At 48.7% G+C, this 14,638-nt stretch overlaps 1 protein-coding gene across 1 annotated transcript in view; it reads right to left on the bottom strand.

The window, feature by feature from the left end:
• Positions 1-14,638, bottom strand: part of GLDN (gliomedin) — a 56,410-nt gene continuing 41,772 nt past the window's right edge. The window contains exons 5-10 of the mRNA XM_036275818.1: positions 8,459-8,596; positions 6,063-6,191; positions 3,511-3,594; positions 3,287-3,412; positions 2,094-2,244; positions 1-834 (exon numbers count right to left, since the gene is read on the bottom strand). Of these exons, the coding sequence (XP_036131711.1) occupies positions 357-834; positions 2,094-2,244; positions 3,287-3,412; positions 3,511-3,594; positions 6,063-6,191; positions 8,459-8,596 (1,106 nt within the window). The 3' untranslated portion in view covers positions 1-356. The remainder of the gene's footprint in view (positions 835-2,093; positions 2,245-3,286; positions 3,413-3,510; positions 3,595-6,062; positions 6,192-8,458; positions 8,597-14,638) is intronic.

Below are 14,638 nucleotides of genomic sequence, written 5' to 3'. Positions count from 1 at the left end.
TATAAAAGTTGTAAGAGCAGCAACAGCCAAGAATCACAGAATTCCCCACAGGCAGAGAAAATCTTACCCATCATCTTAACCAGCTCTTTCATATTACCCGTGGCATGGGGGTACGGAAAGAGGAAGAGGTAACTTGACCAGCTAGTTTGTGGAGTAATCACCGAATCTCAGCCATTTTGACTCCCAATCTGTTATTTCCTCTAAAGAATATGAATTTAAAGGGCATTTACCGACCATATAAACACTCATGTCATGAGATTATGACAGCTAAGTACCCTTAAAGACAGGTTTCTGTTGGGGTACAGATGGTGCCAGAGAACATCTGACGTTTATGGAAGGGAACAGCATGCATTTCGTCACTGGTTTAACGTAGCTGATGAAAACCGCACAGGATAGAGCATTAAATGGCCATCTTCCCACGAATATAAATGTTGGTCTCTCATATTGTAGGATAACATGGCAAGAACAGACTGAGTAGTTCTTAAATCGAAGTTTGCATTGATCTGTTTCCTTCCTAACAAATCAAAGGCAAATGTTATCCTCATATCTTTGGTGTCGGTGACATAGAGGATCCCTCGGGCGACGAAGGCGTTACCGGCCTTGGACTTGGGGTACGTGGTGTTGATGTGCTGCACCACAGAGAATGTCCTCTCGTCCAGCTGGGCTACCAGAATGCTCGAGCCGTCCACACTGGAAGCATAGACAATCCACAGGCCCTTTTCATCGACAGCTAAATTGAAGTAGGTCTTGGAATTGGCAAAGAGGTATTTTCGATCAAAATACAAGGCATTTTCAAGCTTCAGAGTTTGGGATGTTTCTTTGCCAAATTCAAATCTGAAATGTGTAAAAAAGTAGGTATGAGTCACCATTTTTGCAGACAAGGGTAATTTTTTAGGCTCCTCTATTAAATTGGGGGAGGGGCTGCAATTCTGCATTTCTAGTGAGTTCCCAGGTCACGCCCGGCACACGGGTCCACCCAGTGCTGTGGGCGGTGGGGTGTAAAGGACTGTATCTGAATGTCCACCTACTAGCCATGTGACCCCAGGACATTTCCTTCACCTCGGGAACCCTCGAGTGTTTGCTGATCCCCTGAAATGCCTTCTCAAAGATTCCTAGAGCCACAAGGATCCTCAAAAAATGATCCGGTCCAGTCCTTTCCTTTTACAAGTGAAAAAGAAGTGACTGGACCAGGAACACATGTAACTCACAGAGCCAGAGTTTAAACCTAGGATTTGCACCTTCAGTTTGGGGATGCTTCCTTCACTCCAAGCTTGGAGTTTGGAGTCAAAAAATTCACAGCAGTCTAATGAAGAAGAAAGTGACCGCAGGAAGAGATGGAGCACAGTCATGGCTGTGCAGTCGTCCGGCGGGCGACTGGATAGATGAAGCTGCTCGACTTTCACCCCTCAGCTCCTGGAGACCGTCTGATTGGACCCACTACAAATCTAGACCGAATCCTAAAGTGAATTTGTGAGTCAAGAGGTACCTGGCTGCAGAAGTGAGCGCTCAGACATTAGGCTAGAAGAAAAGAACACTAGAGGGCGCCATTGAGCAGCAGAAGGAATGAAGCCTGTGCCTCTGCGGCCAGGCCCTGCCGGGGGATCTCCACGCCCACTGAGAAATCCTGAAGTTTGAAAGGAAACCAGAAGGAGGGGGACTTGAGAAGGCCTCGGCTGCCCATCTCAGCTCACGGGCCGAATGCCTGGAATTCGGGACTGCCTTTTGGCCCGTCTGGTAGTGGCAGGGACCGATTTGGGGGTGTGACACCTTCCTGGCAGAGGGCGCTCAGGGTTCTGTCCGCTTCCTCTCTCAGGAGAAAGCTGCACCTCTGCCCCCTCCAGGTCCCCTCTCCGGCTCCAACCTGACTCCTGGGGTCCAGACCAGCAGTAAATGCCGACCCCAGGCAGGGGCTGGGACAGGGGCTCCTCGTCCTGTCCTGCGTTCATTCCGTCAGCAAACCCTGACTGACCTCTGACTGTGCCTGGCCCTGGGACATACAGTGGTGGGGACGCAGGGCACGGAAGCACCGCAGCAGGTGCCGTCTGGATGTGCGTCTGGATGTGCGAGAGGTGCTGCAGCCCCGAGTGACTCACCGCACTATGGTGTTGGAGCCTCCTTTGTGGTAGTAGAGACAGTTGTTGTAAACGGCGTGCCCACAGCCGTGGAAGTAATACGGGAGGTGGATGAGCGAGTAGCTGCCATTCAGCAGGGAGGGCTGGTCTTTGAACTCCTTCACCCTGATGCCTGCAGGAGGGAAGCCAGGAGAGGCTGTTACCGGCCCTGGGTGGGTGGGGGGTGGCAATCACAGGATGGGAGGGAGTCGGGAGGAAGGTAAAAGGAGGGACGTTGGAGTGAGATGTCCTGTATGGGTCCTTGTCCAGCCTGAAGAGTCTCAGACGCCAAACCCAAGGTCTGTTCTCTGCCGTGGATTCCCATCCGTCCGGAATGCAGGTGCAGAGTCAGCTTCGCTCCCCCCGGGAACCTGTGTCCCCCTCCCCACCCCACTCTAGACTGTCGTACACATTTCTATCAGGCTGACACAGGCCGATACCAGGAATAGCACATGCCCCACAGTGGCCCCATCACCGCCTGCCTCCCCTGCCCGCCTCCGCCTCCGCTGCTAATTCACACGGCGGCTCTTTCCTTTTGAGCCCAGAAAGCTTCTCAGCTGGTGCTGGGCCGTCGCTGCCAGATGAACAGTCAGCCTTGAGAAGAAGCCGCATGTCAGCTACTGGTCTGGCCACACTCACTGGTGAGACCCCTCCTGAAACGAGGCCACCGCTGCCATGACCAGCGATTCCTGACCACGTCCCCGGGGCAGCATCCCTGCGAGATGCCACTGCACCTTCTCCCGTGGGCTCTCCATCCAACAGACATCTGAGAATGATGACCGAAAGAGACTCTCCTGGGGGACAGTGTCAACCTCAGAGACAGAAGGGTGTGCAAAAGATCGTCTCTGATGTATCTTCCCCACTATGTTTTGGGGCCTACGAGGCCATCAGTCATAATGCTATGCTGTTTCCTTCTGGCTACTTTCCCTAACGTTGGGTAAGCGACGCTGAGGTGCCCTGGTCACGTCCCTGCGACCTGAACAGCACGGTTCGCCGTCAGTGTGCTCAACGAGAAAAGCATTCTGCCCACTCACTGGTGTTTTCTAAAATAAAGAGTATCGTTACATCAAGTAGCAGGGGTTTCAGACAGACACAGAAAGAGGCAGCCTGAAGGCAGGCAACAGAGAAAGGCGCAAGGACGACAGGGATATAGATCATCTGCCGAGAGAAGGTACCTGAAAAATGTTCAGTCACCCAGATCCGTTCCTCAGTCTTGTTGGCAGACTCTCTTATCCACGTCCCAAATGTCTCCGCGACTTTCAGCACTTGTGTTGCATTTCCAATGGAAGTGATCATGGATTCTATCAAAAGAGGAGAGCAGGAAAATTACTCACCTGCCAATTGAGACTGGAAGGCATCCAATGTCTGAATTTCGAAATAGGACGCTTTGTTTCTGTACCCATTTGTGGGGGGTGGTGTTCATTGACTTTCTCGTCAGCTTTTCCAACCAAGGTGTCATCGTTGGGGACAGCACATGTCTCACCTAAAACGGTAACAACCATAATCAGAGCAAATGCAGTTGGCCCAGTGAGCATCGCATGACTGCGGCTGGCGGTCCCCCTGCCTCAACCTAGGCTGGCGAGCGTCCCTTACAATGGGCCCACCACGTTTTCTGGTTGCTTGCTTTTAAGCCACATCAAGTCAGACACTTCCAAAATTTCCCCCTTAATTGTGAGTTCCCAACAAGCTGTCCATAACCACAATCGCTAAGATGGCACCATCCCCGGAGGATGTCAGGAAAAGGGGAAAGAGTGGCCTGAGCCAGCCTGGTCCACCCTCAGCAGACTGAGAGGCTTCCTGGTCTCGGGCAGGCGGTGTTACTCATCAAGATCGCCACTTTCTGGAAGGATTTCCACTTTCAGGGAAGCGGATGGAGAGGGGAGAGGCAGCAGCCTCAGGAGGGGCCCATGTTAGCCCCCCTTCCTGGACAGAGGAAGGAGGAGCCTGGAGGCAGCCTGGTGCAGAAGTCTGAGCAGCGCACCCCCCCCCCCCCCCCCCATGGACGGCCTCGGACACTCAGGTCCTTCACGGGCACCTGCTTCACTTGGTTTGAGGCTACACCTGAGCCAGAATCCTGTTTGTCATTGTTTCCGTGACAAATGGGCTTAACTCAGACCTTTGGTGGAGGTGGCTGAGGGCGGCTGAGGAGGGGAGGGACATGCCACCGCAGAGGCGAGAGGGGAGAGGACGGGCTGAGGGCCCTGGTCTGGGCGGGCTGGGCAAACCGGGCTCTCTGGGCAAGGCCATCCAGTGGGGTCACGCCCCTGTGGTGGCTGGACAGAACAGCAGCCGGGTCCTTGGTGAGGACGCCCACAGAAGAGCCTGGAGAGTTTCTTTGTCAGTCCCAAGGGGCAGGCGGGACTCTCCGTGATCTCTAAGCTTCTTTCTACTAGATGCAGCCGTGTTTCTCTGAGGTGCTGCTGTCACCGAGGGGAGCAGTCGCAGGGGCTGTGTGACGCCCCCACGTGTAGCTCTGCTGCCTCGAGTTTCATCTGGAGTGGCCCCGAGGAGCTGAGGCCCTCCTGCTCTCGGTCTGGAGAAAAGGCTCCCCTCAATTCCAGGTGTACCCACCAGCTTCAGGAGCTGTGGGGGCCGAGGGGAGTTAAGGACACGGAAGTGGAGCAGGAGAGAGGGTCAAGTTCAGATGCAGGAAGCCTGGCAACGGAGGACTCATTTCTAGGGACCGAGTGGAAGGGAACGGCCTCTCATTTAAACCTTCACAACCTGGTCTTCCCCACTCTGGGACCCGGCCCTGCCGGGCTGGCAGACAGAGCCTCCAGGCACAGTCACCCCTGAGCCTGGGCAGCTCACATTCCTCAAAGCTCAGGCCAGCTCTCCCCTCCTCAGGCAGCAGGCTCCCCTTCAGCTCCTTCTCCAGGGGAAGCTAATGGAGGGGGTGGCACTGAGTGCCCGGGAGAAGTGTAATCAGGCTCCATTTATTGGGGGGTGGGGGAAGCATGCGTGAAATCTTCGAAGGCACAGATTTGCCCACTCTGACAGCTGAGGGCATACCCCCAAACCGCCTCCCGGAAAAGCAGCGCACTGAGGAGAACAGCAGACTGCTTAGGAAGCGGCTGGGAAACCACAGCAGGTGTGACAGACCTCCAGCGGCCTCCGGGCTGCGGGCCCCTGAAGCAGGGGGGGTTTGTATCAGCAGGGGAGCAGATCCCAGGTCCCGCCTTTGGGGATAAGTTGCAGCATCGCCCTACAAGTCTTCTCCATTAGTGTGGATCTTGATTTCTAAGTGGCTATCAATCCGGTGGTCACGCCTATTGCAGAACAAGTCCGCTCGGCCTCCTTGCCCTTGGCTCTGCTCAGTGAATGCCCCTCTCCAGAAGGAAGTGCTCTCAGCGCAGGGCCCGCAGGCACGCCTGGGTGTGCGCCCAGCTCTGCCACTTCCTGTGAGGGTTTCAGGTCTGGGTCTGTAAATCGGCAACAGGAACGATTCCTGCATCTCAGGCCGCTGCCAGAGTTAAGTGAACTAAGCGCTCAGCCCTGTGCCTGGCACACCGCCAGCATTCGAAGCTCAGTGGGGGCAATGGTCCTGTTGTGGTGTGTGCGGAGTTAACCCGCCTGAACTGTGCTGCCACCTCTTCCGGCGTTAGGCAGGCCCTTCATGCTCCCCAGCCTTGAGGTCACTTCAGGGGAGAGGGGTGGTGGGTTTGGCAGAAAGAGGAACAGTCTGGTGCTAAGCGAAGGGAGAGCGAGTGGGGAGGGAGGCCCGATTCTGAACCTGCCACCAGTGCTCAGCAACCCCCCCCCCCCCCGGGGCAGACTGCTCAGGCCTCCCACAAATATGTCGCAAGGGGGGAACTCCTTGGATAAAATCTGGCTTTGGATAAAATCTCCTCCCTCCATTTGAAAAATCCGGTCACAAGGCCAAGGTGGTCACAAGGCCAAGGTGAAGCCCGAGCGGAAGAGGCAGGTTCCCTGGGGGCGGGGGTAGGTGACCTGGGCACTGGCCGTTGAACATGTTTGGCTGCCGAGGGCCTTTGGATCTTCTGCTTCCCGGGGGCCCTGGGGGACCCGGAGGGCCCGGCGGCCCAGGTGGGCCTGGTAAGCCTGGGTCACCTTTGGCACCTGGAGAGAGAGAGAGAGAGAGAGAGAGAGGAGAACCACAATCAGAGTTGGGTTTCACACAAAGGGAAGAGAATGAGCACCTCCAGGAGGCTGGCTGGGCCCCTCCCGCGGTGCCCATGCACTGGTCTGCCAGGGCGGAGGAAGCACCCATGGCAGGGGCCGAGCTCCAACTGTGTGCCAGGAACTGTGCTAAGGGTTTTATAAAGCTCCTCCCGGCTCCTCCCAACGACTCTAGGAAACAGCCTCTCAAACCCTTCAGCCTCAGGGAAGTTTATTTAGTGCTTTGCCTGGAGTGAGTAGGGCCTGTCTCACTCCGCAGCTCGCCCTCATGATCCGACCCTGACCGCTTACCAGAATCCGCCAAGAAGCTCTGGTACAAGTCTAAGGCCTGGGCTCCCTCCCAGGCCAGTGAGATCAGAATTGTGAGGAGGTGGGCCATCTGTATATATTTTTTTTATATTTAAATATTTTTTCCACTTACAGTTGACATATAATATTAGTTTCAGATACACAACATAATATTAGATATTTATATAACTTACAAAGTGATCACACTGATAAGCCTAGTACCCGTCAGGCACCGTGCACAGTTATTAAATTATTGACTATATTCCCTATGTACTTCAGATCCCCCTGTTTTTATTCATCTGTACTTTTTAAAGTTTCCTACTCTGCAGCCAGGTCTGAGAAGCGCTGCTCTGCGCGGGGGGAGAAAGAAGGAGCTCCTTCCAGCTCAGTGACGGAGCAGACAGCCTAACCTACCGGGCCTGTTCCTTCATCTCCACATCGAGTCTCATGCTCCCGACCCTGCCTCCGGAGAATGACTGAGGTCACGGGGGCGTGTCTGCCAGCCGGAGCCCCTGCTCGCCTGAAGGCAGCCAGTCCTCGCACCTCAGGTGCCAGTGTGGGTGCAGCCCTCTGCACGGGCCGCTGACCCTGGAGCTTTTCATAGAGATGCCATTAGGCTGGGCCGTTCACCCTCAGGTCTTCCCACCTGTGCAGGCTGACACCGTGATCTAAGGTCTCGTGAGCTGTCTCTCCCCAGTCAGACCGAATAGAGTGGCCAAGCAGGGTCACGGAGGCGAGGCGGGTCTGTGCCCACTGGTGGGGCAGACATGGTCCAGCCCTGCTATGCCTTCCCTGCACTCTGACCAGAGGGCACACTCAGCTCTGGCCTGGTCCCCTGGACTGGGGTACCCTCAGGGAGGTTGCTCTTCTGAAGGGTTGTCATCTCCCTGCACGTGTTCAGCAGTACAGGGAATGCGGAATCCTGGGTGTATAGACGTCCCACGTCACTGAAGTGTAACGTGCTCTTATATTTTCAGTGTCTTCACGTATATTACCCAGCGAAAACACTTCTTAAATTTTATGCATTTTGCACAGTATCCTCCTGTTTATGAAACAGCATGCTAAATATAATTTGATCTTTCCTTGATGCTTTGGTCTTAGCACAGTGTCTGGCAAACAGCAGGTGCTCAGTAGATTTTCAGTGGATGGTTTGGGCAAATGATTCAGGGTCCTTATTCTGAACATCTGTCATCTTAGCTTCTCGAGGACAGATGTTATGTCTTACTCATTTTTATGTTCATAGTCTTGGCTTTTAGCAAAGTTCCCAATTCATAAATGCTGCTCTCTGATAGTCATGAGATGTTTATTGAATACATTAATAGGATAGTTATGTTTTTCTGATACAACTGGTCTCCAAAGTACTGTGCTTTTAAAATTCTTGTCTCCTCCTCTTCCATGACCATCAACTGTCACCTACCCTTCCCACCACTTGATTGTCTTTGTGTGGCTCACTGTACCTCCACCACCTCCTCCAGAGACACCAACTGTCTGCTTTTAATCTAGGTTGAAACCGAACAAAGAAGATCAGAACGACGTCTGCCCGAGTTCTCCGTGGCTAAGGGCTCGAGGGGGGCGCTATCTCGACTGCAAAGAAAACGCCCGGCTTTCTGCCAGTTGTTCTCTGAGGTTTTGTTCAATTGCTTGCTGACGTGTATTCTGGATGGTGCTGGATTTAATAGATATTTGAAAAAAGGAAGCTTCCTTCATCCCCATTTAATCTAACAATAAATTTAGACCTGAACAATTTACCCTACTTCTGCTTAGATCCCAGATCTGGCCTTGCCAACTCTGGGGCAACGGGCACAGAGCAGGTGGCCACGAGGGCGAACGAGGAGAGAAGACCCAGCAGCCTTTGCACTAAACCCAGCAGGCCTCAGGGCCTGTGCACCCGGGAGAGGGCCCGAGCGCCAGCCTCTTACCTGTGGGGAGCACATCGCTGGCCGCGTCTCCTTTCTCTCCCTTTTCGCCCTTCTGCCCTGCCGGGCCCTCATTTCCAGTCAAGCCCAGTTCACCAGGATCTCCCTTTTCCCCTGGAAGTCCTGTGGCTCCAGGCAGCCCTGAGAAAAACAGTGATATATTAGCCTGTTGTGCAAGAAATTCTGACACACCTCGTGATATCACACAGTGATATCTGTAAAAGTGAAGCAGCTTCAACCACCAAATATCTAACACACGTTACCATGTTAGGACAGCAATGTGGCTATCAGTGAAGAGCAGTATTTCCTGGTGGCTCGGATGCAATATTTTGAGACATTTGATTGGAACAACAGGCTGAAGAGAGGACTGAACCACAAGACGGACAGTCACAGGAAGAGTGGAAAGAAGGTAAGGTCTGGTCAGAAGTCTGATCCACCCATGCAGGTTGGATGGAGCACAGTGAGGGGCTGACTTGGTGCTAGAACTGTGGGTGGTGTCATCTGTATTATTTGGTTGATTCCTCACACCATACTGGAGTGGAGGCTGGGCACTTATCCTTACTCTCATTTTTAGAAATGGAACTAAGGCCCACTGGTTATAACTGATGTGCTAAGTGAGCAGCAAAGATCTTCTGATTCCATCACCAGCGCCCCTTCCTGTGGCATTCCAGTGCAAAACGCTTTTACTCAAAACGGCAAAACAAGTAAAGTTGCTTCACTTTAGGACAGGCATTAAGACGGCTGGTTATAATGTGAACAAATCGCAGTGGGTCAAACTTCTGCCTCCGCTCCCGGGGAGCCATCACTACAGGAACTGCAGCCCTGCCACACACAGCTGAATCGGTCGACATGTGTGCCACGACCTGTCTCCACATCGCTGATCCCTGGGAGAAAGGGAACAAACCAAGTTCACATGACTGTCGCAACTTACTGCTGGTGGGTAGTTTCCAGACAGCAGCACAGGCAGGGGGAGCCCAAATAGAGCCTGGCGATTTTGCTATGGTGAAGACACGAAAACAAGAGTTTGAGGATATAGAGGTGGCTAGAATTTGAGAATCAGAACATGAGAGAGGAGGTAGTTATACAGAAAGAGCTGGAGAACTTCAGAACTTGGAGTTGTTGGCTGAGTAATGATCTGTGCAGGATGCAAGACAGGGAAAAGAATGGACAGAAAACACTTCATGACACAACTCTCAGAGCCTGCACAGGGAAAGTTCTCATTCCCACCAGATAAGGCAGAGAGATCTCAGAAAATGACAGGACATGGGGTACAGTCCTTGGCAAAGTCTTGCCTTAGTAGTGGGGCTAAGTCAGCCTAAGAGTCAAGGCTGCTGTGGGTCCATCATAACAACAATGCTCAAAAACAAGCTTTGAAAGGATTAGACTGATCTGCAAATAGTTTAACTGCACGCCGGAACAGAGTCCAAAATTTGAATCATTCAATCAAGGTGAAGCAGCAAATTAACAATGTATGAGAAAATCATATGATCATATCAATAGATGCAGAAAAGGAATTTCATAAAATTCAACACCAATTCTTAATACATATTCTCATCAAACAAGAAATAGAGGAGACTTCCTCAATCTGAAAAAGGGCATCTATGAAAAACCTACAGCTGACATCATCCTTAATGGTGAAATCCCTCTAAGATCAAGAACAAGACAAGGTATCTACACTCATCACTTTTATTTCACACTCTACTGAAGGTCCTAGCCAGTACAAAGAAAAAAAAAGCAAGGGAAAAGAAATAAAAGGCAAACAAATTGGAAAGGATGAGTTTAAATGGTCTTTATTTGCAGGTGACATGATTGTTTATGTAGAAAATTTCAAGAAATCTATAAAAGAGCAACTCAGCCTCGTGAGCATCCAGGGACAATGGTGCCCAGAGAGGGGAAGTGATTGCCTAAAATTGTGCAAAGGTATTGCTAGATAAGGATCAGTTAACATGATCGCCTATTGCAGAAAGCCCTCTGTTCATTTTGATGACAGCCTCCTAGAGATATTGCTCAATAGAGATATTATTCAAAGTGGCAGCAATTTCAGGCAACAGAAAAGAGCCAGAGGCATGTTATACTGCAAGCAAAACTTTGATTCCTCTCCAAGTCTATAACCATGAGGGCTTAGGATCCACTGTCTTTTCCAACTACCCTGTCAGGCCCATGCCCCTTTTTGTAGGCTCTGGCTAAGTGACTGCCCATTCATCCCTCCCCGATGCCCCATCAGCTTGGACAATCCCCACTTTCTAATGGCTATCCGTCTGGCATTACAATTATCCTCCCCCTAGATGTAAAATCAAATCTGGACTGCCCCTGTCCTCACTGCCTGCTAGCACCATAGTTCAATATAACTGTCCCAAGGGAATCATAGAATTCCAGATTGGAAGGCGCCTTAGAGGTCATTTAGATCAACCTCCCATCCAATCCTAAAAGCCTCTCTGTGCTACTCACTTGGCTCTTCTGACACCTTTACATCAATGGGGCGGTTATTGCATTAACATCACATCACATCACGTCACAAAACATCACGTCACATCACATGTCACGTCACGTCACGTCACATCACGTCACATCACAACATAGATTGTACTCAAATACTTTACCGTCGAAGGCAGTTATTCCCTAAAACATAAATCTGGAGCTCTGAACACCCTTTCCTTTATGACAGAGGCATACTAAATATTTGAAATGGTTTCTGCTCTTCCACACTCAAGGGACCCTACACAGACCATCCCAAGGAAGACATCACTGTATATTGATCATTATTAGAAAATGTAGCAAACAAAAAAACATTTACTAGATTTCAGCCAACCATAAAACAGTCTCAGTGAAAACCATGAAATTCAGCTGTAACCGGGGGTCAGAGGCTTTGGGTTCCCTGCCAGTGGTGATCTGGGGTGGGCGTTGTGCCCTGAGGGAGGAGCTGTGACACCATAGAAGAGGATGTGAAGAAGAGCAGAAGCCCTCCCCCGCCTTGTCAGCATTTGCTCTGCCACGGATTCAGTAACATGGGGCAAATCATGCCTCTTGGGTGGTTCATGGCTCATGATACATCTCTCACAACAGCATTGGAAACCCATCGGTCTGAGTCATCCCTGCCCAGGTCATCAGGACATCTTGCTGGAAAGTGGTCTGCTCACTTAAGAAGTCCTTAATTGGGGACTTCTGCATGAGAAGACATTCTTTTGTCAGTATTTTAAATAGGCAATTTGGTACATTATATGCAGGACACAAAAGACGAGTCCGTTGCCATAGAGTCCAGCCAGCACAGTGCACCAAGTATAACTGATACTGTCTAAAGGTTTCACATGCCCAGATTTAGCAAAGCTCAGGGAAATGGTATCTTCTTGTTACTTCAGGGTTTTCTTTTTCAGGCATTTATTCTAGTCACAAAAAGCCTTTCTGCATCATCATCATCCTATTTTCTCTTCTTTTCTTTTATCCCTTCCTTGTATGCCTTTTATTTTCTTTCTCAGAAAGGCCATGTGTGAAACAGGAAAATATAATGCAGTCTTTGTAGGGCAGCCCCCATGGGGGTGGATGTTTAAACCTAAAGATATTAAAGACCTTTGTGTAAAGGTGTATTTTGATACTTACCTGGGTGTGCATGTTCATTTTTAAGCTTTTGTTAAGAAAGGGTGGGGGCACAAGGGACATTCCTGGAGCACTCAGCTCAGGTGGTCAAGGAGACTGCACCACTGGGACCCACAGGACACCTACAATGTAAGGCCACCTTATGAAGACTGGCAGTCATAGCAGATCTACCTAATACATAGAAACAAACACAAAGAGGTTGACACAATGGAGAGACAGAAAAACATGACCCAAATAAGAGAATGAGAGAAATCTCCAGAAGAAGAGCTAAATGAAAGGGAGGCCAGCAATTTACCAGATACAGAGTTCGAAAAATGGTTATAAGGATGCTCAAGGAACTTTAACAAAGAGACAGAACACATAAAAAGAACATAGAAACCATAAAAAAGCAGTCAGAAATAAAAAGATTACAATATCAGAAATAAAGACTACACTAGAAAGAATAAAGAGTAAGTTGGATGAAGCAGAGGATCAAATCAGTGATTTGGAAGACAAAGTAGCAGAAAACGCCCAATAAGAGTGGTACAAAGGGCCCTGGCCGGTTTGGCTCAGCGGTTAGAGCGTCGGCCTGAGGTCCAGAGAGACCCGGGTTCGGTTCCCGCTAAGGGCAGGTACCTCGGTTGCAGTTTGTCCCCGGCCCTCGTTGGTTGTGAGGGTGGCAGCTGCTAGATGTGTCCCTTTCACGTCGATGTTTCTCTCTGTCTTCCTCTCTCTCCCTCCCACTCTATCTGAACAAAAAAATGGAAAAATGTCCTCGGGTGAGGATAAAAAAAAAAAAAAAAAAAAAAAGAGTGGCACAAAGGAAAAAGAATTAAAAAAAATGAGAATAGTTTGGGACAATATGAATTGTAACAACATGCACATAACAGGGGTACAAGAAGGAGAAGACAGCATGTGATCATGCACCTATTTGAAAATATAATGACTGAAAACTTCTCTAACCTGGTGAAAAAGTCACATGAGTTCAGGAAGCTCAGAGAGTCCCAAACAAGATGAACCCAAAGAGGCCCACACCAAGACACATCATAATTAAAATGGCAAAGGTTAAAGACAAAGAGAGAATCTTAAAAGCAGCAGGAAAAATACAGCTACAAGGGAGCTCCCATAAGATTATCAGCTAGTTTCTCAACAGAAATATTTCCAGCCAAAAACCAAAAAGTACTGGCATGAAATATTCAAGATGATAAAAAGCAAAAATTTACAACCAAAACTGGTTTCCCCAGTAAGGCTATCACTAAAATTGGAGAAGAAAGAAAAAGCTTCTCAGACAAAAAAAACCTAAAGGAGTTCATTACCACCAAACCAGGATTACAATAAATCGTAAAGGATCTTCTTTAAGAAGAAGAATACAAAGAAAATAAAGAACATAGTAATAAAGAATAAAATGGCCATATATATGTACCTATCAATAATCATTTTAAATGTAAATGGCTTAAATGCTCCAATAAAAAGACATAGGATAGCAGAATAGGTAAGATAACAAGACTTTTGTATATGCTGTCTAGAAGAGAACCACCTCAGAACAAAAGATACACACAGATTAAAAGTAAAAGGATAGAAGAAGATACAAATTCTTTCTATGCTTATGGATAGAAAGAATTAACATCATTAAAATGTCCATACTACCCAAAATAATCTGTAGAATCAATACAATTTCTATCAAGATACCAATGGTGTATTTCATAGAATTAGAACAAATATTCTAAGAATTTATATGGAACCACAAAAGACCACCAAAAGCCTCAGCAATCTTGAGAAAAAAGAACAAAGTTAAAGAAATCATTCTACCTAATATCAAACTACACTACAAGGCCATATTAATCAACACAGCATGGCAGTGACATGAAAAAAGAAATACAGATCAATGGAACAGAATAGAGAGCCTAGAAATATACCCATGCCTTTATGGTCAATTAATATTTGACAAAGGGGCAAAAACATAAAATGGGGTAAAGATAGTCTATTCAATAAAGGGTGTTGGGAAAACTGGACAGAACAGATAGGTGCAAAAAAAAGAAAGAAACTAGACCACCTTCTTATACCATACACAAGAATAAATTTAGACTGGATTAATGACTTAAATGTTAGACTCAAAACCACAATAATCCTAGAAGACAACATAGACAGTAAAATCTTGGACATTTCTTGTAGCAATATTTTTTCTGATATATCTCCTTGGGTAGGGAAACAACAAAAAATAAATAAACAAATGGAACTATATCAAACTAAAAAGGTTTTGCACAGCAAAGGAACCCATCAACAAAATGAAAAGACAACCCACTGAATGGGAGAACACCTTATCCTTAAGGTGCAGGATGCAAGGCAGGGAAAAGAAATCAATAAACAACAGTGTTGGCGAGGGTGTGGAGAAAAGGGAACCCTTGTGCACTGTTGGTGGGAATGCAGATTGATGCAGCCACTTTGGAAAATAGTATGGAGTTTCTTAAAAAATTTATGTAACTGCCTTATGACCCAGCTATTCCACTTCTGGGAATATATCCAAAGAAACTTGAAAAACTGATTCAATATATGTACCCCTATGTCCATTATAGCATTATTTACAATAGCCAAGATCTGCAGTACCCCAAGTGC

This window comes from Molossus molossus, unplaced genomic scaffold, assembly GCF_014108415.1.
Source record: "Molossus molossus isolate mMolMol1 unplaced genomic scaffold, mMolMol1.p scaffold_m16_p_1, whole genome shotgun sequence".
In the NCBI taxonomy this organism is placed as follows: domain Eukaryota; kingdom Metazoa; phylum Chordata; class Mammalia; order Chiroptera; family Molossidae; genus Molossus; species Molossus molossus.
Note: the sequence above shows the minus strand (reverse complement) of the source record. Positions and strands in the feature narration are given on the sequence as shown.